Below are 27,197 nucleotides of genomic sequence, written 5' to 3' on the forward strand. Positions count from 1 at the left end.
ACTCTGATGGGAGTCTTTATGATAGGAGACTTAACATGCTCTGTAACTAAAGAACCAAATTTGTTCTAATATTAGACATCTGCTGTTGCATGCAGCTGATAGTTCTTATTAATTTGCACCTAATCAATTTATCATCTCATGTTACACTTGAAATAAAAATAGAATCATTATCTTTGATCTAATAATAATCTGCAGGAAATGATCATTCAGAATACATGACAGACTCCAAGCAATTACGTTTTTATTAAAGGCTGATTAAAATATAGGGACATTTTTCAATATAAATCTGTATTTATGAAAACATGCATGTTACAGTTTAGGCTTTTTTTTTTTTTTTTACATATTTACATGTACACAGATGATTTACAATAGTTACAAGGACAGAAAATTGTTGAAACAAAATCAGTTCATGCTCAGATATGGTTATCAAATGGCTCATTTTCCCTGAGTGCAAACAAAACGCTGAGAGTCTGCAGACTTGTGTCCATCCTGATTGTTGCCCTGCCTGCTACCAAATCTCAGTTTGTGTAGATCAGTGGTTGTGGTCATCTTCTGGGCTGGTTCCAGAGCAGTGGGCTTGATAGATGGTGTTATCAGCATCCTCTGGCCAAGCCATTAATTTCCTTTAGCTGGGCAACACTAAAAAGATGACTCACACTGGATAATCACATTAAAAGCGGAGCCAGGCAGGTTTGCTCATCTCTTCCAATCTCACCATCTGCACGTACACATGCATGCATTAATTTCTATAACATCAGAAATATAAATCCTAAGAAGTGTTACATGCAGCCACCTCTGGCTGGCGTCAACTGTGATATTTATGGCTGTCCCAATCACTGAGTGGATGGAGAGAATAATGGTACTCGTGACACAAATGTAGAGTCTGATTCATGATGGTGACATTAGCCGGTGACAAACAGCAAAGTAGACGACAGATACTTGGCTCTTCTCCTTAACCTGTGGATGACTTAAGAGACCACTCTTCTCTGATTTGTAATATGCCCGATCATTACTTACTTTTACACAAAGTGCCTCAGATTTCAGAGAAAAATAATTAATATATGTAGAGGTTCAGAATATAGCAACTTATATTTAATAACTTGAAAGCCTCACTGGAGATTTTATAAAGAAGCTGCTGTTCTCACCATTTTGCCTTATCACATTCACAATCAGCATCTAAATATTCTCGTTACTGGTGATGCGCTTCATCACATGGCCTGAGCCTCATTATCAGAACGCACTCCAGGCTGCTGTCGATTTTTCACTAATTGGTCTACTTTACCTCCTACAGTGGAACTGTAGTCATTACACTGCACAGCACTTACAAAGAATATGTTTGAAAAACATTTACAAACTTCACACCAGCAATAATGTGGCAGAGAGTTGAAAGCTGTGGGTGTGAAGTTTTCCAAACAGCCAAGGAATTAATCGGTGTGACAGATTCCACTGTCAATTCACCTCGCCCACACGGGGAAAAATTGCTAATTAAGAAAATCTGTCCCTCCCATGTGTTTGCTCTAAACAGCCTGAAACCCAACACAGGGAGGCTGATGTTTAGAGGATGAGAGCAAGATTATGACTTACTCTTAATCCCACTGTAAGGATCCAGCAGCAGTGCAGCTTCACTTGGTCCTCACAGGCAGGTCACTGATGCTGTCACTGAACTTATTTGTCAGGGTTCAATGCTTAAAAAGCCAGGACACTTGTGTGTCAAAGGGTCACTATCAGCCCAGTGAAGCTTTCTGAGGTTTAAGTAGCCATTTTATTGTCTATCACACATTAGTCTCCAGCTCCTGCAGGCGATCCATCCTCTGCATGTTGCGTTCAATGGTGGCCTTGCATGTGATTCGTTCGGCACATTCTGCTGGAAACCATCCCCTCTCTCCATCACGCAGTCGCTCACCTTCATACCAGCCTGAAAGGAGAAATTGTATTTACGTTAAATGCAGCGAATGAGTTTGTCATGCTGGTCTGACCTCATTGATGCTGTGTGTTCTTTAACATGAAAGCTGGTTGCTATGGTCACTGAAACAGAAATGGCATTTGGATTCCATGTTCTTAAAAAGATGTAAACTTCAAACATAATAGATCTACTGTGAGTGATATATTGTGAAAGGAGAAGAGAGCGAATAAAAGTATAAGATGAAAGGAATTGAGACTGTAAGGTGGAAAATAAGAGAAGTAATAAAGTAAGCTTAGTGCAGCTACAGGATGAGAAAGGAGAGGGAATTGAGAGTGGGAGCTAACATACCATCATCTACAGACTGCGAGACCAGCACCACATCAGCCACCTGTAGCGACAACTCATCTGGCTGCTTAGCTGTGTAAGTTCTGGTCACCTCCACCTGGATGACTTCTGGTAGGGCAGAGACACACTTTCATAAATCATGTCAGGTAGTTACACAATATTTCTTCATGAAGAAGATCATAGTTTAGGAATCACAATTAGGAAAAAACAAAACAATAAAAAACAAAAAAAAAACAGCTCCATTAAATAACCACAAGGTGGTGCAATACACTCATTATAGAGATAATGAAGGCAGAGTTTGTGACAACTTACCAGTTCTGTCCTGACTCTTATTGTTGTTGACGGTCCGGTCCAGAGAACTGATCCATCGAGCTCGCTCATTCCTAACAGACAACAACAACAAAAAAAACCCATTAAATTAATGTGAGACACTAAGGAACATCAACAACTCCTGTCTGGAGCAGGTGGGACTAATTCATGGTTTAATTGATTAACCCCCCCTTTTTTGACAACACCTGCAACTAGCAAGGACAACGCTGTGAACCGTTGATGTAAATAGTTTTGTTGCCAAGCAAGTTTTACCTTCCTTCCCTCCCTCCTCTGTGTTCTCAGACATTCGGAGAACAGAGGTGTGTTTTCAGTCGAGGAGAACCGCACAAAGGCTGATTCTCAGGAGAGGACAAACCTGCTTTCACCCTTTCTCTTTCTCTTGTGTGTGTTTCATGGGAAACGAAGTGGGTGGAGTTGCACAGGTCGGATTCCGTGAAACTATATCTCATCTCACCTGCTCTGAGGGATTTAGGAAGAGGGAGGAATAAAGAAGGGTTCAGGAAATGAAGTAGAGGGGGTTGATGGGGGCCCTCTGTGACTCAGCACTGCAGGCCTGTGCCATGCACAGCACAATCAGTGGCTGGTTGTGTGGATCCTCCTAACATGGGCCTCAAATCCTCAAATAAACCTCCATGGACAAGACCAATGAGTCAGACCTCATTATTGCATTCCCAATGTTCTGATCCATTTCAGGGCAAAAGGGCATGCCATCCCTAAATAACTTATTTTCATACAAAAATATGGACACACATAGATAAATCCCTCATTAACATCTCTAAATCTGATTGTTGTTGTGTTTATGTCATTTCCAACCAGATAAAACACACTATTTCAGTAAAAAAAAAAAAATCTAATTTTGGCATTGGTATGAATGATTTTGGGCTTTGCTGTACATTAAATTCATAAGAAACAATGCTCCTGTTTTCAGTTTTACATGTAAATTCTTCACATGTAGAAGCGCTGCTCTGCTGGCTGTTACTCTTGACAGCTGGAGACACATGCCAACAGTCCAGCACATGTGTGCATACAAAGCACAATCATAGCAGTCACCTCCCCACGTTAAAACAGCTGAAATACTTGGATCATGGATGCAACATGTCAAGCACAGGCATTAGCAGGGAACATGTTTGTGATGTACTCAAGGCTTGTGAGGCATGTGAACACTGCATGTGCACAAATAGCAGGTGCTTAGCCTCCTCCCCTCTAAATAACAACAGGCCTGTGATGAAAGATCCGTCTACTCTTAGTAAACACATAAGCAGATTAAGAGTGATGAAGGCCACTTTTCTAAATTTCCTTCCTTCCTCTGACAGCTTAAAATCCCCATCGGTTTACTGATTTTATTCTCATTTCTGCTTTACCTGTTTCTCTTCCCTTCTATCAGTTTGTTTACTCTCAGCCAAATTCAGCTCTTGTTTCCACTGCACGCTATTTGGGTGCGATTCCTACCTCTCAGACAAACACATGGCATATCTCTGCTTGGAATGAAGCAGTCAGGGAAATTCCCAGGCAGAGGGAACAATTCCCAGCTGCATCTTTCACTTTGGAAAGAAATATATTAAAAAAAAAGATCCAAAACAATGCAGGGTGTGCAAAATAAGTGCAGACTCCCTCCTCTGGATTTGTGTAATCTGTGCTGCCTTGTGTTAAGGCTGCATATCTGACTAACAGACTTCTGTAGCTGCTCTGTTTCACTAACAGTAAGGCGCTATTCACAGAGTCTGGGCTGGATAAAGCAGCAAGGTCATGGGGAAGGCACGCTGACATGTAAACAGCGAACAAACAGATTCACAGAAAAGGAAGAGGACACAGATAAAATAGGGACATTGCAATTTAAAAGACAGAGAAGGGCTACAGAAAAATTCCAGCATCATCTCAAGTCTAGTCTTCTATGTGAATTCTTGACACATTGCACCACTGTTAAGGTCAAAGATCACCCTATTATACCAGCGCTACTGAGACTGAGACAGGGATACACAGACAAAGCCAGGGCAGCTGCTTAAAGGTCAACAGTGAAAGCAAAAACCAAAGAAAACCTTTTTCTACAGAATCATTTCCACAAAAACAGACCCACCTACAGTCAGAATCTGTGGAATTTCACATTTAAAATTGAGAGCACTGAAAAGTCAGTGGTGAAAAGAAAAAATATAAGCAGGCATGCACACAGGAGTCTCTTTTTTCAGGCAGTACTTATAGTCTTCATCTTTGTGGTCTTTGCACTCTAACCTGTGACAGCAACCACACAACAGTCACAACACAATGAGACAGTAATGCAAACTGTGTTGTATAAGACAGTAATAACTTCATCAGTTATTCTGTAAAATATACCATTAAAACCTGATACATTTACCTATGTGGTTTTTATGTGTTTTGTTTTGTTTTTTTCTAAAAACTGTGTATGGATGGTCGGTTCTGATTGGTCCACTCCAGTGACCTAATGTGGCCCTGGCTATCATTCCACAGCACTTTTCATGAAACTAAAAATTCAGAAAAGAGTATCACTGGATAAATTCTTGAGTGCCAGTGATGATGTACGGAGCATAACATGAAAAAAAATATATATATAGAATTTGAATTTATAGGGACTTCAGTTGTCTTCAATTTACCTACCATGTGTTTTCAGTGCTGCTTGTCTATTGGCACAATTAGCAGAATTTCATAAAACTAGATAGAGCATGAAATAAATGATCGACTTGCCTACTAAATAATACAAAAAGACTTAATTTTTTTTTTTTTTTATTCGACTTTAGCAATCCCAGCTGGGAAATTCTTTCTCTGCATTTAACCCATCACGGATGCTTGGATGCAGAGGGCTGCTAGATTCCAGCACCCTGGGAGCCATTTGGGGTTTAGGGGATTGACCCACAGTCGTTTATCTTAGTTGCCAACCCAGGGACTTGAACCCAGGTTCTCCAGACCCAAGCCCACCATTTTGAGGATTGAGCCACCAGGATATCTTAAGATACTTCATTGTACATTTCATAGATTCTCAGACATCCTAATCTTAATCTTAATCTCTATTAAAATTCTGTTCTTAGTTTGGGCCATCGTAATGTCCAGTCTCTCCTGTAATCTGCAAGAGACGCCCAATTAGTCCACTCTGCTTCATTTAATTTCTAAATAGGCTGCTAATGTAGCAACACTTCATGTTGTGTTTCATGGGGTTAGTTTACTAAATTTGGATGAATAGTTGGAAGGAATGGAAATTAATACTTGGTCATCAGCAACAAAGTGAAGACACTGGCTGCTTTCTACAAGTGAAGAAGGGACGATAAGGAGGAACATAAGGAGGGAGGGAGGTGTCGTGGGAAACAGTCTGCTCAGCAATGGACTGTTGCTAAGCAACAACTTAAACAAAGCCTCGTAACCACTGTAAAACTGGAAAGATGCCAAGATTGCCCCACTTACCGTAGCTCATTCAGTACTCCAGTGAATGAAATGCTGTACCACACACACACACTCACACAGAGGAATCCCCAACCCCCATACTTCTACAAATAAATGATGCTTTAAGCCTCTTGGTGCTTCTGCTATGAAATAATCAACAATTTAAGAAATTAAGTGTTCCCAGATAACAAAACACCCAGTAGACTCATACAAAATCCTATCGCACCCTGCTTTCTGTATTCTTAAACTGGACAAACTGATAAAATTACTAAAAGTAGGTTTATTTTTTATTTGTCTATGTGGTGGTGTGTACCTTTATTAGGACGACATGACTTAGCCATTTCATGCTTTATGTTTTTAAATCAGTGTAAACTATATTGTTATAAATTAAAAACATGCCTTCATATTGTCTTGTAAAGTTCCTTGCATGCATGCATTCATGTCAGATGGTAAGGAATTTTGATAGAATTCCTGCTTGTGTGTTTTTATTGCACTTGCAGAGTGTTAGCTCTTTTTAGATCAAGGAAAACTTTATCTTTCACTTTGCCTAAGGAGGTTTTCTTCACCTTCAGAAGTGTTGTCTGCTGTGAGTGAGAAGAGGCTGCAGCTGCATCACAACAACAGTGTAGTGAACATTGGGTAGTTTTTTCTGCAAGTTTGGCTTAGTCACTTTGACAAAAACAATGTGCTCAAACAAGAATAGGACCCTCTCCAAAAGTGCTAACATCCTGCTTAGTGAAAACGAGGCCCTCCATGAAGACATTGAGGGCCTTAATATACTTTGTGAAGATCTTAACATCCTCTAAAGTGGCCTGAAAAATGACATTGATATTTTTGAGTTACTTTTCGAACACATGCAAGAGGAGAAAACAGATTTGGAAAAGCAATAAATCCAAAACTGAAGGTCAGTCATGATTTAAAAGAAAAGGAAAACCAGATTTTAAAGGCAGTGAAATAATGCAAATCTGGAAGAAATGACTGATTTAAAAGTCAGGTTTAGAACAGGAAAAAGACAACACAGGAAAATGAAACAGCAAAGAGGTGATTCAGACAAAGATAACCCTGCAAGAGCTCAATGTATTCGAGCAGAAGAGTTCTGCAATCAAGTAAAAAAAGGTTTCTGAATCAAATGAGCACCTGATATAAGACGCTTCAGGGCTAAACACAAAGTTGCAAGTTGGTGGAAAAAAAATTAGACAACTGAAATGGGCACATGAAGCACAAGCGTGGAAGCTTCAGTGTGTTTCCCAATATTCCACTAAAATAGAAAATGTGTCATTGCACCAAACAAATGCGGCCCTGATCCAAACACATGACCTGTTTAACATGTGGCTGAAGCAGATGCCTGCTAGCAAAGAAATATTTGAAGATAAAGGAACAAGTACTTAAATACAATGCAAAAAATCTAAAAGATATTTCAGAACAAAAGCATTGAAGGCACAAGTGATGTATTTAAAAAAGGAGCCATTCCCATAACAAACTCAGGCCCTCAAGCAACAACTAGATGGGACCGAAATGCAGCTGTGTGGTAATGAAGAAACCAATAAAAATATTTAAGAATAAACTAATGAGTTCTGAAATGTTTCAGATAAACTGAAAACCCTAAGGTGGAAATATGGTGCAATGTGTAAAGAAAATGAGTCACTTCATACACACGATCTGGCTTGAATTGAATAACTGGCGAAGGAAAAGCAATGAAAGCCTAACAAAATATCTACAGGCTTTAAAAGTTTCGGAAATTATCCTAAATATTTTAATGAAGCTTAACAGTTTTCAACAATCTGGGGATGTGTAAAGTATGCAAGACCAATAAACGCAATTAGATAAGCGGAGCTGACATGTACAGGCACTAAAACCATAAAAAAAAAACAAGGTAAATATTTGGAATAAAAACCTACAATGAGCTGTAAAGTAAAATAAGTCTATCCCTACAAAATTAATGAAACCACAGGTCTCCCCAGTGGGAGCTGGGATATGGAGATGGGAGATGGAGCTGGGCTCTGTAAATAAGACAACAGTGGATTTAGATACTCAACTCTTCACAAACAAAAAGATAATCTAACAAACAATAAATAAATAAATACCATGATGTTGTAAAAAAATGAAAGAAAAAAAACAGAAGAAAAAATTGCTTAAAAAAACCCTTAAAATAACAAAGCAAGCAGCTAGCGTTTCCTCCACTTGATTAAGTTCAACATCTCAGCTTCAAGTGCCATCATATGAGGGAGTCTCTGTGTTTTCCACAACAGCTCAGACTACTCAGAGGAGACAGTTGGACAGAGGATCCACATCATTTGTCTAAAGCAGTGTTTCTAAACCCTGATCTCTGTGTGTGTTCCAGATGTTTCAACAAAACTGATTCAAATAGATGAACCTCCCGAACAGATTTTTTTTTTTTTTTTTTTTTTTAAAGACATTCAGTAATATTACTAACACAAGCTGACGTCAGTCACACTCTACATTTTTACTAGAGTCAGTGTGTGAGGTGTAAGTGGAATATCTGACTAAACTGTTTACAGTTGAAAACCACAGCTTCTGTCATAAGAATAAAGTACAAATACAAATGATCCAACTAAATGAGAACATGCTGTGTGCCAGTGGACACACCTTCATACAACAGAAGATAACAGTTCCAACTAAGTGTGTGTGTATGGGTATGAGTGTTAGTCTATATGAACAAATATGAAAGTCAATGCCAACATTTTTCATGCTGATTGTTTGGATAAACTTAGAGAAGTGTGGTTTGAATTTAACCAACACAGCTACAGACACGAATTTTTTAAACTAGCTGAATTTATTTTAAGGTCTGACATATGAGTTAGCATTTAGTCTGCACATGTTACAAATATTAAAGGCAGACAGCTGATTTCCTCAGACTAGATGACTGGAAGATGGTCAACAAAACAATTATCTGGTTCAGCCAATCTGTTTTACAGAATGACTGTTTAGTCACATAAACTACAATGGTGAGGCTCAGGCTCTGTCTTCAGAACAGATGTAACTAAATATCCCTGTGACTTGAAATCATCAAATGACACTGAAATAAGAACTAAGGAAAAGAAATAAAAGAGGATTTGCTTACTGCAAGTTAAAAGGCTCATTGGGGTACATAAAGAGAAGATAATGGAGTAGAAATCCACCGACCACAGCTTTTTCCCACAAAAACAAGTATTTAGCTATTTTTCAATATTAAGAATTTCAGACTTTATTCTGCTGTCTAAATTGGAGTCCAACATGTCAAACTCAAAGCTCATAAGTGCTCTAGCATGACAGCACACAAATAAAAACCTGCAGCGCTACATCCAAAGCCAAAGTGATTAATTGTTGCTTAACACCATATCTTGTAAATCTGTAACTGAAATGCAAAATAAACAAAAACATGGTTAATAAGGAGGAACAAAGGTCACTTCATAAAATACTCACAGCAACTCTGTTCCTAGGATCATGGGCACTTTTTCACCAGAGTGGTTGCTACAGAAACACAGCTGGAAGAGATGACTGGCACTGGCTTGCCGGGAGCTCAGCATGCTGGTGGTGCTTCTGACGGGTGACAGGTTGAGGTCCTCGGGCTGACAGGTTCCCACCCAGATTTGATCCCTCAGAGCGTAGTCTATCACACTGTAGCTGTCCTCGCTGACAGAAAGACAAAAACAGAATGAAATGTTACATAATGTTTCCTATAATGATTTAAACATGGTGCATCTGCTTATGAGCGAGTGGCTTGGATTGTTTTGGTAATGCATTCTCTTAAATGTGTGGGTAGAGTTTTGTAATGAAGAGCTGCCATTATGTGTCACTGCCACCAAGCCGTGGCTTGTTTGTCTGTTGGGAAAGTACAATGACTCATATTAACTTCATCAAGCTTGCATCAAAGTGCAATTCATTGTTTGTGCTTGCAAGCTAATTTCAGATGTCCAAAGTCACTACTAGCTCAAAAACTGGAAGGAAAGAAAACACAACCATGCCCCTTTGTTTGCCCCAAATTACATTTGGTAGCCTGAAGCTGTTGGACAAATCACATTTATAGCACAGAAAAAAAAGTAGTAATGAGTTAATGACAAGCTTACTGACTGTCTATCTTCAGTAGTTTGATAAAAACATGTCACAGGCATTTCTTAAAAACCTCATGAAATTGTGTCAACTTGTGGAAAAAAGTGTCTCCTTCGAGGCATCTCACACACAGAGAGCTGATAAAGACTGAAAGTTGCTCCACATGCAAGAAAGTTGTATGAAAACTCACTGAAAAACTCTGGAGAACTGAATTTCATAACCAAATATACTGAAATCCAACTGTTTTATCTCACTGTTCAGATGTACAGACCAGACAAACAACTCTTTCAAAACTAAATTGAAAAAACAAATTACTGAAACATCTTTAATCATGTGATTGTTATAAAAACAGTTTAAGGATTAACTTTTTATTGCATGTGAGTGTTATGCAAAATCTGTCAGGTCAAAAAAAAAAAACTCTAAGACTATGAAGGTGGATTATTAAACAAATGTCTCATTATGTCTCAGATTCTGTGGAATGTGTAAGTAAAAATATACATCTGTCTATATACAGTATCCTTACACTAAATCAGCTGCTCCCTGCTTTCTTTAGACCATATCTACATTTATTTACAATGAATACCTTCACTCAAGCATGACACAACCCCGCGTCAGTCAAAAACATCTGGAGTTGATTGTGAGGCATGTTACCTCTAACATGGCACTGAATCTGGAGAAAACGTATGTGTTTTCATAGTGCTCTGAAGTATAGGCGTAAAATTTCATGTCACATGTTATGTGAACTCAGAGAATCTACTGGACTGCAGCCACCTTCACAAACATGTGCAGGGACAGGAAGAGACATCCCCTTGGTTCTGAAGCTGCTGTCACCATCGTAGAATAAGACAAATATACAAAACTCTCTTCCTCGTGTTCTTTTTAATTGATTGTTACAATGACAGAATGAGGTAAAAATGTTTCCTGTGATCCCAAAAAAAAGAGAAAGCTTTCTCAGTTTTTTGCTGAATTTGCATCTGCTTGTCATGGACTTCTTTACGCTGGCACAGCACACCCACAAAGTACAGACAGTAGAGGTCACAAGTTGTACGGTCTGTACTTCAGCAGGATGCAGCCTTACGGATGCTGGCAACTCAGAAAAATAATGGATTTCAGGGAAAGGGCCCTAAAAGAGAATAAAACATAAATGGTGTGTTTCAAATGTATCAGTGGCTCAGTGTTATGCAGTACTTTTCTTCCTGTATGTAAAAATAATTTAAAAAATGACTTCTATGTTTTGTAAATTAAACTGTAGAGTTAGAGGCTAACATTATAAATCTGTTGTCAGTATGAACTTAGAATTACAAACAAAAAAAACTAAAAAATTAATTAAACATAACTAAATTAGCCACGTAACATAGAGTAATTCTGTAAAACCACTTTTATACGTTGCTTTAAAAAAAATTGAAACAAAGAATGATTTGCTAAAGTGAGATGAAGAAGTAAGACTTGCTTGTAATCCAGACAAGCTCTCTGTCTGAGCTAGCTAGCGCTGGCTCTACTCATTTTTCCCATTAAGCTCCAAGGCTTCGCACAAACACACTAAACCTCAACTTTCAAGTTCTCTGCACAAAGCACTTTAAAGGGGATTAAAGGATAATAAACAACAGCCTAATGGATTTTTTTTATGTGAAGTTAGTTTTTAATGAATAACATTGTTAAAGGGATTCCTAAGATCACTCTGGTCCTTTAAAAAAAACCCTAAAAGTAGGTATTTTATCCATCCTTTGTTATCTACAATATTTAGGATTAAACATATTCTTTGTTACTTAAACTAGAAAACTAACATTCAGTTGTTTTATTTTACTTTACACAGAGTTATTACCTAAACTAATTAATGGAATAATTAACCCCATCTTGAGCTTTTATCACTACTTGGAATATAATTTCTTTCAGATACTCATAATTTTTACAGATATTTATTTTACCAAATGAAAGAAGCTCCCATGGATCTAGATGGCTAGAGGTTAGGTTCATTAACATGTTGGCCACTGACAGCCCTACAGGTAAAATTCCAGGAATACCACATATATGACACCTAGTAATGGGGTGTGGAAACCTGTGGCATGACTTTTAATGGACGTGTGTGTGAGTGGATACGCTGTGTCATATCATTACTAAATACAAGAGGAATGACGCTGGGAAATGTTTGTTATATCCTGTTTTGATATGAAGGAGGAAAATGCCAAACACTAATAATTTAGAGACAAAAAAAACAATTACACGGATGTCCTTTTCAGCTAACCAAGAAATAAACACAGATCTCGGTTGGTATGAAAATCCTTCTCCGGTTACAGACAACACAGGCATCTGCTGAATGTTATCACAACTGTGCCAGCCACCGGCTTTCTAATGTACATCTAGTTCTTTAGCAAACAAACAGAACTAACTCAAATCCTCAGAGACATACTGAGATAGGACTCCAGTCTGAGTGTGCATATGACCACATGCACACATGTTTAGTATTGATTCTGTGGCAAAGGGCAAAAGCTGCAGGAGGCAGATGGGATCGAATGTAGGAAAAAGGCAGACACAGTTACAAAAAACTAAATAAGTTAAAAAGAAACTTCAAAAGGAAAGAGAAAAGATGGAAACCTCAACAATGTTCAGATGATGCCCAGCATTCACACAGGAAAAGGAGGGAAGTGAGGAAGAGAAAGGAGCCAGCTGGTGGGTTATGTAAGTGTTCCTCTGAGCCAGAGTGCACCAGATTTAACACTTTCCCAGTGCGTGACAACAACAAAGTCTGACTTGGGCTGCTTTTCACACAGCCAGGCCCAATAAAGATCCAGTTTAAAATAGTTAAAAATAAGTATATTTGTTTAGACTTGTTTTATATTTACTATAAAAACTCAAAGATCAGATCTTTGAATATCAAATTAGAATAAGGAGACAATTTCAAATGATTTGTCAAAACAACCACAGAAAAAGGAGAAAATACCCATTATAAAACTAAGAATGAACAACTAAACACATATTTAGCTCAGTGTCTTTTCAACATGAAAAAACATGGACCTATAATCTGAAGACATACTCAGGTCAGACGTATGTTTTTCTTTCCCTACTGTGTAAGTGCTGGGCTTTGACCTTGTAACCTCTTCCCTCTGACAGTATTTCTAGAAATGTAAACTTCTGAAAAGAGAATGAGAATAAGCTGAGAGGATTCAAGCACACAACCCTGTTGCATTTGGCAACAAAGAGCAGAAAGCTGCATGCAACACACTCCAAGTCATAATGGCAAGAGATATGACTATTTTATTACTATGTCCATTTACGTTTTAGACCTGCTGGTACTTGGCTAGCCTTGTGAACCCTGGCTTGTTTTTGTTTGTATTACTGCAGATGGAGTGCAGTAGAGTAGCGTGCCACAGCATGACTCCTGTTCTCCCCACAGTACAAACCAATATTATAACAGCTTCTCCAATTCAAACTTACACACATGCACAAAAACACACTGATTCCGGAGCACTCCCTTACTAGAATCCCTCTTCCAAACACAGTCCTGACACCACACACTGCTGGAGTCTGCTTTCCCGGATCAAATTCTCAGAAAAATACTATAAGGAATGTTTTTTTTTTTTTTTGTGGTTCTTGGGAACTTGGGCCTGTGAGTAGCTGGACAATCAATTCCAGACACACAGGAAGGATGGAAAAAAAGGATTTTTCTTTGGCAAAAATAGAGATGCATGCGAACAGACCTACATGCAAATTAAAACCACATAATTTCATGGAAGTCATCAGTGCACTACTTTATTCTTTCATGCTGTTGCCTAAGATAAAGGAAACAATATTGAGAGAAGTAGACTCGCTGACAGAGATGATGGTTAAAAGGTGTGTCGGCTTCAGCTGATAACTGGTAGCAGGATGTGTTGAAATCAGGGTTAGATTCATGAGATCTGATCACAGTAGGCTCAGGTAACTACACCTGCCCAGTTTAATAAGCACATTTAAAACACAGGGCAGTACAGAAAAATAAGTCTGCTTTAGACGTACGTCTTAAACACCAAAATCTAAATCCTGCTGGTAATTACTTCTTTTTGTATTATTGCTGTCTTTCATTGATTTAGAATAGTTTTACTTTTTCTTTTAGCAGGTTTTGGAGAGATGTTTTTTTCAAAGAGGCTAATTACCCAGAACAACTTAACAAAACGAAGATGGAGAAGACCAAAAATTCATGCCCTGCCCTCAGGATCTGGTCTGCATGGTAACGTGTCATAAAAACCAAAGGCTTCTGGTTACACTTTCACCCTCGACGTGTCAACACAGGTGAGTTATGAGCAAAGCCTGCAGACTGAGGCCCACTCATGCCAGATAAATCCAACACAGTCAGAATGCACTGTCCAGCATTTCTGCGTGATCCAGAGCAGGCTCACCTCTTCTTCCTGGTGACGATGAGAACGTCATTGAAGAGGAAGAAATACACCTGCTGCCGTGAGGTTCGCTTGAGGAAGATGCCACTGTCCTCTACGAATGCTGTCAGCTCACCTCTTTTCACCATCCACCTGGAGGATGAGACCAGCGGGAAAGGCTAGAAAGAAAAAGAAAAAAGAACAGATAAAGAAAATAAATCAGATTCATTTAAAAGTGACACTGCAATGTCGCGGCTGTCGGGAAATACCAAAACACAGTTTGTGTGAGTGCACGCGTGAACAGCTGGCAGTGCAGAGCAAGAATATGGTCACTAGACATCTGTTAATCCCAAGTGTCCTAACAGCCCTTTCCCACACTACTTAGACACACTTGAGCCTGCAAAGACTTGTGTGAAGATCTTTGCCAAATGGGTGACCGCATGTGTGGACATGCAAATGCATCATTTCAAGCATGTTTTACATACTTTCATATGCATGAATACAAACCCAAAGAAAACTGTTGTGGGAACTCCAAGTTTCCTCTTTTTTGGGAGTTAGAGAAGATGATGATCATTTAGTAAATAATAAGCTGGCCAGTAATTAGCTTAGCAAAGTATATCTGAGATGAGGGAAACACATAAAGCAGATTTAATGAATATTTTTTGGAGGGTATGATGACATGAATGATAAATACTAAAAGCAAGCAGCATCAATTTTCACATCAAATTCTAGAAAATGAGCTAATAAGCACATTCTCATGCAAGCTTGCAAACAGATAAATTTGTGCTGCTAGTGCAGAGTTCAATGTAAAATTCCTGGCTCATCTGCCAATGGCAAATATCTTTAATGATCACAAAACTGCATCTAATGCTTTGACTACAAGTGATCAGCTCCAGTTGTTAGGCTGGAAACTGGTTTTAACAGCAGTTATGAATTAATAACATCACAGTTACAATTTTCCACTTTAACTTGCATTATTTGTACTCTATAAACATTGACAAAGACAGTGAAAAGCTGTAGAAAGAAGCTGCTCTGGTTTCATTCAGCATTGTCAAGGAAGGTTTTGTGGACAGTAAAGATCACATCAATGCCAGCCAACAGAGTGCTGTACTAATAACTTATTCACCAGCTTGTGATCAAATTTGGTATGAAAATGTATCTGTATATAGATTTCAACGTGTATCCATTCATGCCACATTCATACCTTGATCTTGAACTCTAGCTGAGAGTTGATGGTGTACATCATTTCTGTTCTCTCCATTCTGCGAGCTCCTTCATTGCACCTTCGCACCACCTGCTCACACACACACAATGTATTGTCCCTTAAATACAACTTACAGAGTCAGTCTGGTTTTCATCTTTTATTATTACTATAGTAACATACCAGCAATCTATGTCAACATTTAGTCATGAGTTGATATGAAGATCTGGCTGATATTGAGAGGAATATAATCTGAGACTTCGGCTTTAAAAGGGAAAAAAACCCAAAACTCTGAAGACAGACGTTTTTGGATTTTCATCATAATTTTTAATTAGATATTGGTGAAAAGCTGGCAGATCAACATACTTTCATGCTTGTTTATGACTTAATCATGATTCCTAATTCCTGATGAGGTTGAAAAATGTATACTTTTTAACTTTATTCCCAGATAAACAAATTTGTTAACCGTTTGTTGGTAAACAAAATATGAACAACATTTTTTTAAAATGAATAATTAACTAAAACTCAAGTAAATTATTTTGCAAAAACAATATTAAAGTCAAACCTGATGGTGTTTTATGCATAAAATAATACTCTCAGTATCTTCATCACAGTTAGGAACACAGCTAATTAATTTGCTAATAACATTTACAACATCCTCTGATTGATTTGATCAAATTTATTGTTTGTGGACACAACAATAACTTACATTTAACTGGTTAACTAACCACTAACCTTGCTGACTGCTTGTAAAGCCTTCTTGCACTCTTCATATTGAGCTGACTCTTTAGGCATCTTCTGACAAATTGTCTGTAAGACATGGATTTAGCACACATACCAGTTACAACTTTAAAAACTCCTGTTTTTACTCCTTGTTTTATTAGCAACATGATGAATTATTGAAGCTGTGGGAAGAAATTAAGTGAAACAAAACTTTCTCAAGATCCAAAAACCTCAGAGTACAAGCATAAACCCCAGAGTCTCTGGGGAGACATGGATGAAGAAGCAGAGAGAGATAAAATATTACAAGAGTAAGAACAAGAGGGAGGCACAGTGAAGACAAAATAATGTGGTGCCAAAGAAAAAAATGAAAGTGAACAAGAAAGGAAAAACTTAAAAGAAGGAATGTGGAGTTAAATTGTTTAGTATTAATAAGGAATGATGTCAGGTCACACAACCATCTTTGAGGCTAGAACACTCCCAAGTAGCAACAGTAGGGGTGGTGCAAGTAAACAAAATGTTGCGCAACACTCAAAGTCTTGCAATTCCACAGCTCGTGCTACTGTGTGTCTTCAGTTCACTCACATCCATGAGCAGTGGCAGGCGAGTGATCCTCTGCATGGGCAAGATCAGGAAGGAGATCATGGGGAGGTTCCTACAGTCTGGGTGGCCCTCTATCCTTGTCAGTACCTCCTTAAAAGCAGGATTCTTGGACCTGCAGGGAGGAAGGAGGTAGAGACTAGGTCAGAAGAGCAGTGATGATACACAGTGAGAAAGTTGGAATTACTAGCTGTAAAAAGAGCCAACTATGGCAATCCATGGCTGTTATGATTAGAGTTTGTGTGTTTGCTCGGTCACTCACACCAGCTTCTGCAGGGTTCTCTGCTGGTAGACTTCATTGGAGCAGTATGTGATATAAGGATCAAAACTGGAGTGAGCATGCTTGCAAACAATATCGCTGATGTCATCGATGACTATGCTCTGTTGGTGCCTTTCCTCAAGTTCCTTGAAGAATCTAAACACAAAGGTGGAGGAGAAAGAAAAAAGGTCAGTGTGTCAAGGATTCACACCATACAGTAAGAGCCATCAAATCATGACTCATCCCCCATAGAGGATTATATAGGGTACATTCACAGATACAAAGTCAGGAAGATGAAAAGCACAGCTATCACCTTACCCCTGCTGTAAGATCACAAAAGGAACTCCCTGACACTTTAAATAGACAAAGCCTACCATTAACTAACACAGAGGCTTTTCCTCTTCCTGAACACCACCAGATGGCCGCTTTAACGACACACCACTTGGTCAACTTCAAGAGAAATAAATGTTTTTGCATGCAGGAACCTAGGTGACAAATAGGAAACAGTTGCACAGGCACAGGATGCTGCCCTTGACCAGCAGGACCAAATTTGAGCTCATCTGCAAAAGCACATCTAACCCAACATATCCCATCCTTACCCGCTCCACAGACATGTTTCGGCTATCTATGGGAAACAATGTGACTGTGTTACCTCACCGTCTTCTGAGCTCTACCATTTCTAAAGAGCATGAATGCACAAGATAACAATAGCCACACACATATTGCTCCTACCCTCTGGCCCATGTCCTCAAAGTGTATCTGGGATTCTAAAAAGGTCAATGCAGCAAAGATTCTCCTCCTGAAGCAAAACTTCAAAAATAACAAGTTGTGATGAGGGATGAGGTGCAGGAGTTAAACCAGGCTGATACAAAAGAAATAATGTGTAAATTTGGAAAGTGAACAAAGAAATTAAATAAACAAGCAACAAATGGCAGTTCTACCAACATGATTGGTCATATCCTCAGGATGCAAATAAAATTGCAAATGCAAACAAAAAGTAACTCCCCCTGATAAAAAATACTCAGCACCCACTTATTATCACACATAGGCTACACAAAGATCCTGCTGGCAGAGATATTCAGCTTTTGTTTTGCGATAATGAATTCATAGCCTGTCTGTTCTAAGTAAAACATCTTGTTCAACCGGCGCTGCAAGTCGTCGTAGCTTCAGATCTGCTGTCCAGCTATGCATTTGTACAGGAAGGGTATCGTTTCACAATATTCTGTGTGGCCTGTGTATATGCGTGAGATAGGGGAATGAGATTTGTTCCAGCATGCATAAACACATGATAGACTTTTGGAGGAATTTACAAATACCACCATGCATGCAAAAGGGTTATTTGATAAGTACAAACACTGGCCATGAAATTCACTATTCAAGTTGCAAAAAGTAAAAAGAAGTCAAACAGACATAATCAAATATTCTACACAAGTACTACACTCTTTTTCTTTTAGGTGGCTGCCAATCTGACACTGGAATGCCTGAGTAAATGTCATGAACAGTTGCGTTGAAAAAACATTGAATGCTTTGCATGTACACACAAACAGCACCACAGAAACTCTGCGAAAAGTTCTATTCTTTTCACATTAACATTTTTAGCCCTAAGTGACCTATCACTCTAGGCAACAAGAAAACATGTTAAATATTTTGGTCCAGATGTTACTGCAAGTTTCAGAGTTGACACTATAAAATAGACCCCATGTTTAACACAAGCAGAACACTAATTTAGCAAATCTATAGCAGGTTTAGAGAACTAAGTGTTGTTTGAACAAAGGATTAAAAGAAACAGGCTTGAAGGCAAAGAAGGACATACTGTAGGACGAGGATCTCAAACTCTGGTCCCTGAGGGCCACTGTCCTGCAGGTTTTAGATTTCTTCCTGCACAAACCCGCCGGACTCATTTGATGAGACATTGTAAAGAATTGGACATCAAGCTGTTCTGTGCATTGAATTTGAATCTGGTGTGTTGGAACTGGGAAAAATGAAAAAATCTGCAGGACAGGGGCCTTAAGGACTGAGGTTTGAGATCCCTGCTGTAGTTAAGCATCAGCTGCAGTCACACTGGCAAAACATTTTATGATCAGCTGTGATCTCATTACAACACACCTGAGAAATGATGTCACATCTAAAAGGGGCTTTACAAATAAACCCGAGAGATAACACACGAATACAAACCCTCCTGTCAATCATATGTAGAACTAATGGACTCTGGTCCAGGACTTTAATCGCTGAGGCAGCACAGGTTTCCTCAGTCTCAGCTTTTACAGTCATCAGTGTCTATGGACACCTTATCCAGGACTGTCATTAAAAAGTCCATAAAAGGGGTGCTATAAAATTATGATAAACAGGCTTACTGGAGAAAAATCAGGTCACTGCACCTTTCATCAGAAGTAGCACCTAGCTTACTTCAACGTTCTGCCTTCTGTCAGTCGATATGTGACCTCATGCACACACTGAACACAATTTCTTTACACCACATACAACTCAAACAAATGGCACCAACATTCAGCTTTTAGATACCAAAAGGTTCAGTCTACCACCTGAGCTAAAATACCCACCAACTCACACATTACATCTGCACACTTACTTTTGGCTTGCCTCACAAACATCTGTGATGTTGGAAAAGAGGTGGTGGTGTTCTGTCTTGGTCATGGTTTCGCTGAGCTCTGCAGAGTTTTTAAACAAGCGGATCAGGATCTCCAGACTGTGGAGGTAAGAGTGCTCTGACGAGATGACCTCAAAAATGGCCTAAGAATGAAAGCAACAGGGATGACACATGAAAGGAAGAATTTTAGGGTTTAGTTATCACACAAGCTTCTGATTCAGTAGGATGCTCTTTGTAAGGACTCTGTCATCAACATGTCTTACATACCTGCGGGCTTCTGTCATGTCTGGAATGTTAAAGAAAACCATGCCCATTTAAATACTTATGAACTAGTTTTGTCTTTAAATGACTTGTATAATTAATTCTTATGTTTCTTTCACCTCTTATTCACAATGAAGTTTCTCTGACAGCATAATAACCTTTGATGCAGGTTTCTTGTCTTAATGGATTTTTTATAGAAGTGGTGGAGTTTACAGAGACCAAAGGGAAGGCTTCATACCCCCAGGTCTTGATAGCTCTCAGCTCGCACATGTGGCCCAAACATAGATCATAACTCTGTAGCAGGAAGACAAAAGTACATCTTACCTCTTGTCTTTTGCGCTCCTCCTGACTCATCTGGTTGGACAAGCCACTTTTCTTTACCTAGAAAGAAAATAACATTTTTTAGATGAAAAAAAGAAGAAAAAAAGTGGGAAATATTTATTTGAATGCCAAATCACACTTGTCTTTTGTGTTTGTGGCTATTTTTGTTTTTGTGTGAGACTGTTATCATACTGTTACATAAAGGAACAATTTGCATATCACAATGAATGGTGAGTTGTTGAATCTGTGTACAAAACAGAAAGAGAAAGACTTTTAATGACTAAACAGGTGCAGCACTGAAATTTATGGTGGGTCACATAACTCCAAAAGTAAAATGGCCGGCTCTTGTGCTCACTTTGAAAGAGTTATTTGGCTGTCAACGTTCACCTAAAAGAAAATGTGCATGTTGGTGTGTAGCTGGTGAGCCTTGGCCCACAGTAATTTCAATAAGCCAGAAACAATCAATGTTTTGGAATGGACAAGGAGTGGAGAGCTATCGCTTTAATCAGGCTGTGGCTTTTGTGGAATGAAGTAAAGTCAAATAAAAAACATACCTGTTTCTCATGTTTCAACATATATTGTGTTGCCATTATGACCAGAGGCGCATCTACATTACTAGTTGATACGAGCGCACACAAGTCTGACAGATTATTTTCCTTTACTTCCACTAGTTTCTCATCCAGTCTTGGTATAAAAAAAAGATAAGGAAGTGATACTGCCTTCTCCAGGAGCAGTATCACTTATGTATGAGTATCAGCCCTGCAGTCCTTGACAAACACGGAGAAAAAAAACAAACCAGTAGCTGTTGTGGTTTTCAATTCGATCCCATTCACACATACAGCCACCAGTTTTATTTATTAATTGTCCCTTTATTATTGATAGGTCTCTACTATCCTGTGTAAACATGGACATCACCACAAACCAAAGTATAATACCGACAAGTGTGCCCTGTATTTTACTACTCAGGGTGGAACTTGAACACTATTATGTGCCATCATAAAATCTGTACAGATTAAACTGCCACAGTGGTTGTTAACTCCAGGTTATTCCCACTTTCTTGATCTCTTGATGGTAATTCCTGTAACCATGAAAATTCTGGGATTTGATGTCTGAGTGAAAAAGGCAGAGCTTTGCTAAATAAGGTGTTCACCGAGTACAACCTGCACTTCTTGTTTTTTGGGCTCCCTTAGAACTAAACTACATTTCCTGTCAAACCTTGAAACGAATGGCATCATGCCAGCTGCATTTGAAATGTGATGAAGATGCCTCAGCAACAGATCCACGTATATAAAACATAGACATCCATAGCTGTGTTGCAGTTTCAAATGAAAAGGAACTTTACCTCAGAAGAGCCCTGATCAGTCTGGCAAAGTCACCCTGTATTCAATTCATGCAGGATGTTCTTTAAAATGTTCTATTTTCAATTTAATTTCCCATTCATTTGAGTCAGAGTGCATACGCCCAGAAATCTGTGAACCAATCCTGTCTGCCTCTGTACCACCAGTCTTTGCTTCTGCACTTGTGCAACAAGTAAACAAACAGATGGAAATGCTTTAGTAGAAAACTAAATTAGCTCATTCACTTCCACTGTACTCCTCTGTCCAACCCGTAACTATATTATGCAATGGTGAGCCAGCACACGTCTCCCTACAGGCAGAATTTTAAGCATATTTGCAGTCTGACGAGTATACAGAGTTTGCCAACATACTGGCATTAAGCCCAGCAGCGCTTCCAAGACTTCCTGTGGCTCTGGCTGACTGTCTGCCGCCCAGCATGCCTGATCCTACAAGAGCTGCACTCCCTGATAAACAGAGTGAGGGGCAGAGGGAAGCAGAAGCAGAGGGAGGATGGGTATGGAGTGTGGCCAAACTGGTTATGATAGCATTCTTCAGAGCACTTGAATTCCATCACCACGCAGCCACTGCACTGAGATCGTGAGCATGCAGGGTGCCATGAAAAATATAAGCAAACTGGTGGCTGCAACAAGTCTGTGTGTGTTGCATGTGTGTGTTATGTCTAACCACACTGAGCTGGCTCCAGGAGGTACGTATGGGCCTGTACTGCACCACAATGCCATTATCAGGTTTGGCTTCCTTTGAATCGGCATCCTCATCTGAATCATTGTGTAGGGCCTTCTCCTGGTAGTTCTGGTACAATTCCTCTTCTGAAATACAGTTTTATGACAGTAATTTATTCAGACTTTATGAAGGAAAATTATAAAACCAAAAAGGGCAACAGAAAAACAGTAAAATGAAGACAAAAGTGTGGTGCAAGTGAAACTTGAATGTCTCTTCCTCACCTTCACTATCAAAGGTCTGCTGAGTGGTCAAAACTTTCTTATCTGGACTCTGAAAGACAAACAAAGCCCCAACTAAATGACTATATTTAACTTTAAGCGAACAGATAAAATAAACCTGTGTGCCTCAGTAACCTGTTCGTGACCTGTCTGTGCCCTTTTATGTGACCTTCTACACTGACCCCGTCTAATTACAGAACTACAATGTGTTTGCACGTGTGGGCACAGTGTTACATTACATCATGTTTTCCAACAACCACATTAATTGTTTCCTTGTAAGGCTTTGTCCTAATGTCTGCTGCAGCTAAGTCTGTTCCATAATAGTCTGTCTGTGTTGCACGTTTACAATCTGGACTTTACCCCTTCCAATATCAAAAGTGCTACTTAAAGCAATCTTTGTGCATAACAGTATATAAACCCATTAGAATGACGGTGATTAACTGAATCAAATCTGCTACAGCAAAGTAAACTAATTGGAGAAACTGTCTAAGTTAACTAAATACAGGGCTGAGTACCTTTTTAGCAAAAGACTAGCTTTCCAAACAGTCTTATTTACTTATTCTACACACATTTAAATAACGTTATAATGAATTCTCAATAAAACCTTTGTTTTTGTTTGTTTTCTATTATCTCTTTAAAAAAGAGTAAAACCAACAGAAGTTTTTCTTTATAACAGACTTAAAACTGTTCCTACTCTGTTATACGTAAACATGTACACTGTATTTTCCTCTGGAGGACATCCAAACACATAACCTCTGAATTCACAACTTTTCTTTCTTTTTTTTAACCCACCTTGTTTTTTCCATCACTTTTAAGTTTTTCCAAGCTAGGGCTAGAACTTTTTGAAATCCTGGGGCTTGCAGGTTTCGGTGTCCCAGGGCTCGCTGGCTTGGCCGTTCCAGGACTAGTGAGGCTTTTCGTGCCAGGACTGGTTGGGCTAACGGGTGACGCTAGATTATCCAAAGCAGGTTTTCTGGTGGTAGGCTGGGATAACCGATGGTTCTTTGGGTCTACTGATGAGACGTCCTGCTCTATTCCACTCACAACTGCCTTCCGGTAAGACATACTCCTCAAGCCTCTCCTTAATGTCCCCGGGCTCTTACTTTCTCCATCTGCTCCTTCCATGTAACCCCCTCCAGTAGAAAAATAGGTTCCTGTTTCCACCATACTGAGCGTTTTCAATGATCGTTTAGAATTCTCCAACCCCAGCCGCCCTGTTAAACCTTGGCCTTGCATCCCAGAGGGAGGCACCTTGCTCTGCCGAATATCAGACGCTAAGCTTTTAGGAATGAGCTGGTGGGTGCCCATCTTCAGGGCAGCGGGACTGTTGGTGCTGAGGACAATGGAAGGAGAGGGAGGGAGAGTTGGGGACAATGAGGGAGAAGGCGAGGTGGAGGAGAGGGAAGAAAGGGAGGAGGCATGCCTGGTGTCCTGTGAGGATGCAGGCGAGGATGTCTGAGATTGTCTGAGCAGTGCCTGACCTCTGTCTGCTGGTGATGGGGAGCGTGGGGTCGGAGGGTCTGAGGATGTCAAGGACGAGAGTGAGGGGATACTGGAGGTGGAGCTGTGGGAAGGAGTGAGGGTACGTCCTGATGGAGGAGAGGAACTGGATGTGGATGAAAGGGAGGACAGTTCACAATAGTTGTTAGGTGTGTATGGAGACATGACAGGTGAAGACCGGTTGAGGTGAGCAGCTTCAGGGGAAGATGAATTTGTCTCATCTTTCTGCAAGCTCAGGCTGAGAGGATTGGATGTGTGTATGTGAATTCCTTTGGGATGCTTTTCAGACCATACAGTTTGTCCATTACTTGTGTTCTTGTGATCATAGTCCCCATTATGTACTCTGTTGTCCAGTGAAGCAGATCTGTTATCCTCAGACCTGAATTTGGACAGTGAGAAACGTCCACTGGAGAGATGCCCGATGCTGATGCTCCGTACAACTCGGTTTTTCCTCGAGGGTTTATGTAAAACATGCTTCAACACCACAGTGTTCCTGCCCATACCCTGGGGTGTGACTACCAGTGTCTGATTTGGCTGGCTTAGAGTAAAGGAACATTTGTTGTCCTCTCCAGGGAAATCTGTAGTTGTGACCCCATTTATGTGGTAACTGAGAGGTCGCGGTTTAGGTTTGCTCAAGTCCTTGGAGTTTTTACCATCTGTGCGGCGCTTCCACAATGGTGTGATGTTATCATTGGATAAATCTACATCATTGCCAATATCCATGGTTGATATGGGTCTTTACTTTTTCTCTACCTGTGGCCAAAACTTTGGGTCACAGTAAAAGCACAGCAGCCCACTGTAGAGAGCAGATCTCACTCCTTTAGATAAACAAAAGAGAGGAGTACCAGTCAGAATCAAAGCACACAGAGCCTTGTTCAAATTCCCAAAGTTTACTCATTAACAGAGATTCAGTGGATAACCTATAATGGCAGACAAACTGAAGACACACTAGCCAGGACGTTGAGCTGCAAACATAAGGCAAGCCAAGTGAAGACACCATAGTTCTTTTGTACTTGCTCATTGTGGTGAAATGCCCCAATTACAAGGATGAAACTGGCAAGATATTGTTAGCAGTGAGTAATCACTGTATTATCACAAATAGGGAACAATAGCGTGCAGCAACAGAGTGTTTTATCTTTATTGATTTAATCCCTCAACTAAAGTTACTTTGAATTGCCTTCATCTAAACAAAGTAAACAACAAACAGTCATGATGTAGAAAGTGTCTGATTAGTCAGTAGAGCGAAATAATTTTCCGGCAGGTTAAAGTCCAACTTACCTCTAATCTGTTGATCTGCGGCAGAATGCGGTCATTGTACCTAAGCTGTCGGAAAAATGCATTCTTTGTCGGACCGGAATGTAATGAATTAGTGAGCTCCTAAAGCCGAAGTTGAAACCAGAGCTGGAGCAGAAGTTATAGAAGTTACCGATGGGCTGTTTGCTCGCGTGCGCTGCAGTGAACGCGTCTGTGAGCAACAGAGCGCGCCGAGGAGTTTCTATGACCAGGAGGAGGAGGAGAAGGAGGAGCAGGGGAAGAAATGAATTTAACAGAACAGTGAGGCAAGAAAACAGAACAACAAACCGACTAAACTTTCATCGTTGCTGCTACATCAAAGATGATTTCCCGGAAGACTTTTTTTTTTTTTTTAAATATAAAAAGCTAGGATACAATGGCAAATAATAGGGTAGTGGATAGTTGAGAGCAGAATAATTTAAAGAAATACACCGCCCCAAACTTCTATCAAGTACTGTAACTACTTCATAATTGCAATTCGGCAATTCGTCCAAGTATATTTAGAAATTTTAGCTTTAAACATTAAAACATTATTAATCTGTTATAGACCTGTTGCTGTTTTTCGCCTTCGTGTGGTTGGTAGTGGAATTGCAACAAGTTTGCAAGTCGGTTAAAAGGAAATGAATGTGGCTTAAAATACATATGAAGAATCAGTAGCCTAATCGTAATCGTTTGCCCATACTATCAGATATATTCCGCATATTAGAAAGGCTGGCCAAAAAAAGATGTGGAAGGTCTATCTATCTATCTATCTATCTATCTATCTATCTATCTATCTATCTATCTATCTATCTATCTATCTATCTATCTATCTATCTATCTTCCATCCATATATATATATAGTTTGATTCTGAGTTTTTTTTTCCAGTGGCAAATAAATATGGAGTAAGGATTTCGAAAGGTTTATGGTTTTAATTGCTACTTCAATAAAATGGGTTGTGCAACTACTGTGGTTATTTCATGCATCATCTTCATTGCACAATTGAGTGTGACAAAATGTTGTCATTAAATAAGCACATAAAATGTTCCCAATGGTTTCATAAACAGATTACCCACTAACACAAAAATCCACAGAGTAGATGCCAACTTTTACAATTTTTGAAAGCTACTTATGCTACTGTAATTATCTGCACTATCTCGCACTGTATTGGATGTCTAAACTATCTCCTGTAGTTCATACGTTTGACCACTAAGAGGCGCAATTGTCAAGTTTACTAATCATAACCGCTCATAAAAGCAGTTATACAACAGATGGACCTATTATTTCCAGCCTACACTGAGTGCATGTCACATTCTCTAGAATTGACATTCACTGAATAACTTCGCATTACCGTCTGGGAGAATCACATCTTTATAATCACATCATCATTATTCTCAAAACTTCAAACATATTTAAATTTTTTTTATTGTTAATACACAATTTTCTACAAAAGGCTGTAACTACTAAGCTGTCAATTAGCAAACAAGTTCAACTGGTATTCACACTACTAGTTAATAATTATTAGTTTTTTCATAATTTTAGCTGGCAGTTTTGATCTATTATCTATTAAGTTTACTAAAAAATATGTATATACTAAAAAAATTTAACTGAGAATTAAAATTTCTTTTATTCAAATAATTAATATTCATTATATTATAAACATTTTTTTATTTCTCAGTAGCTAATTCACATACTACTTTTGACTGTCCACTGCTTGCCCAATGCTGTTAAATTAAAACAATAACAATACACGAAGTGAAAACATCCTAAAGCTGTAAAGAAGTAAAATGAAAGAAAAAA

At 39.1% G+C, this 27,197-nt stretch overlaps 1 protein-coding gene across 3 annotated transcripts; it reads right to left on the bottom strand.

Moving 5' to 3' along the window:
* Positions 1 to 224: 224 nt before the first annotated feature.
* LOC121645399 (rho guanine nucleotide exchange factor 26-like) lies at positions 225 to 25,602 on the bottom strand. Of its 3 annotated transcripts, XR_006011419.1 has the most exons (16): positions 25,403 to 25,602; positions 23,417 to 24,942; positions 22,628 to 22,676; positions 22,350 to 22,492; positions 20,332 to 20,388; positions 19,729 to 19,889; positions 17,145 to 17,297; positions 16,868 to 16,997; positions 16,298 to 16,372; positions 15,566 to 15,655; positions 14,386 to 14,540; positions 9,389 to 9,598; positions 2,561 to 2,631; positions 2,252 to 2,356; positions 1,018 to 1,915; positions 225 to 957 (listed from the first exon to the last, which is right to left on the bottom strand). XR_006011419.1 is itself a non-coding variant. In XM_041993821.1 (15 exons), exons 2-15 carry the CDS (start codon positions 24,845 to 24,847, stop codon positions 1,773 to 1,775), a joined length of 2,970 nt encoding a protein of 989 aa, XP_041849755.1. In that variant the 5' UTR covers positions 24,848 to 24,942; positions 25,403 to 25,602; the 3' UTR covers positions 225 to 1,772. The 3 variants fall into 3 exon arrangements, 2 of the variants coding, with proteins under 2 accessions (XP_041849755.1, XP_041849754.1); XM_041993821.1 differs by having other exon boundaries at positions 225 to 1,915; positions 2,252 to 2,353; XM_041993820.1 differs by having other exon boundaries at positions 225 to 1,915.
* Between the last annotated feature and the right edge of the window lie 1,595 nt (positions 25,603 to 27,197).

The sequence above is a fragment of the Melanotaenia boesemani genome, chromosome 9 (genome assembly GCF_017639745.1).
Source record: "Melanotaenia boesemani isolate fMelBoe1 chromosome 9, fMelBoe1.pri, whole genome shotgun sequence".
Classification (NCBI taxonomy): domain Eukaryota; kingdom Metazoa; phylum Chordata; class Actinopteri; order Atheriniformes; family Melanotaeniidae; genus Melanotaenia; species Melanotaenia boesemani.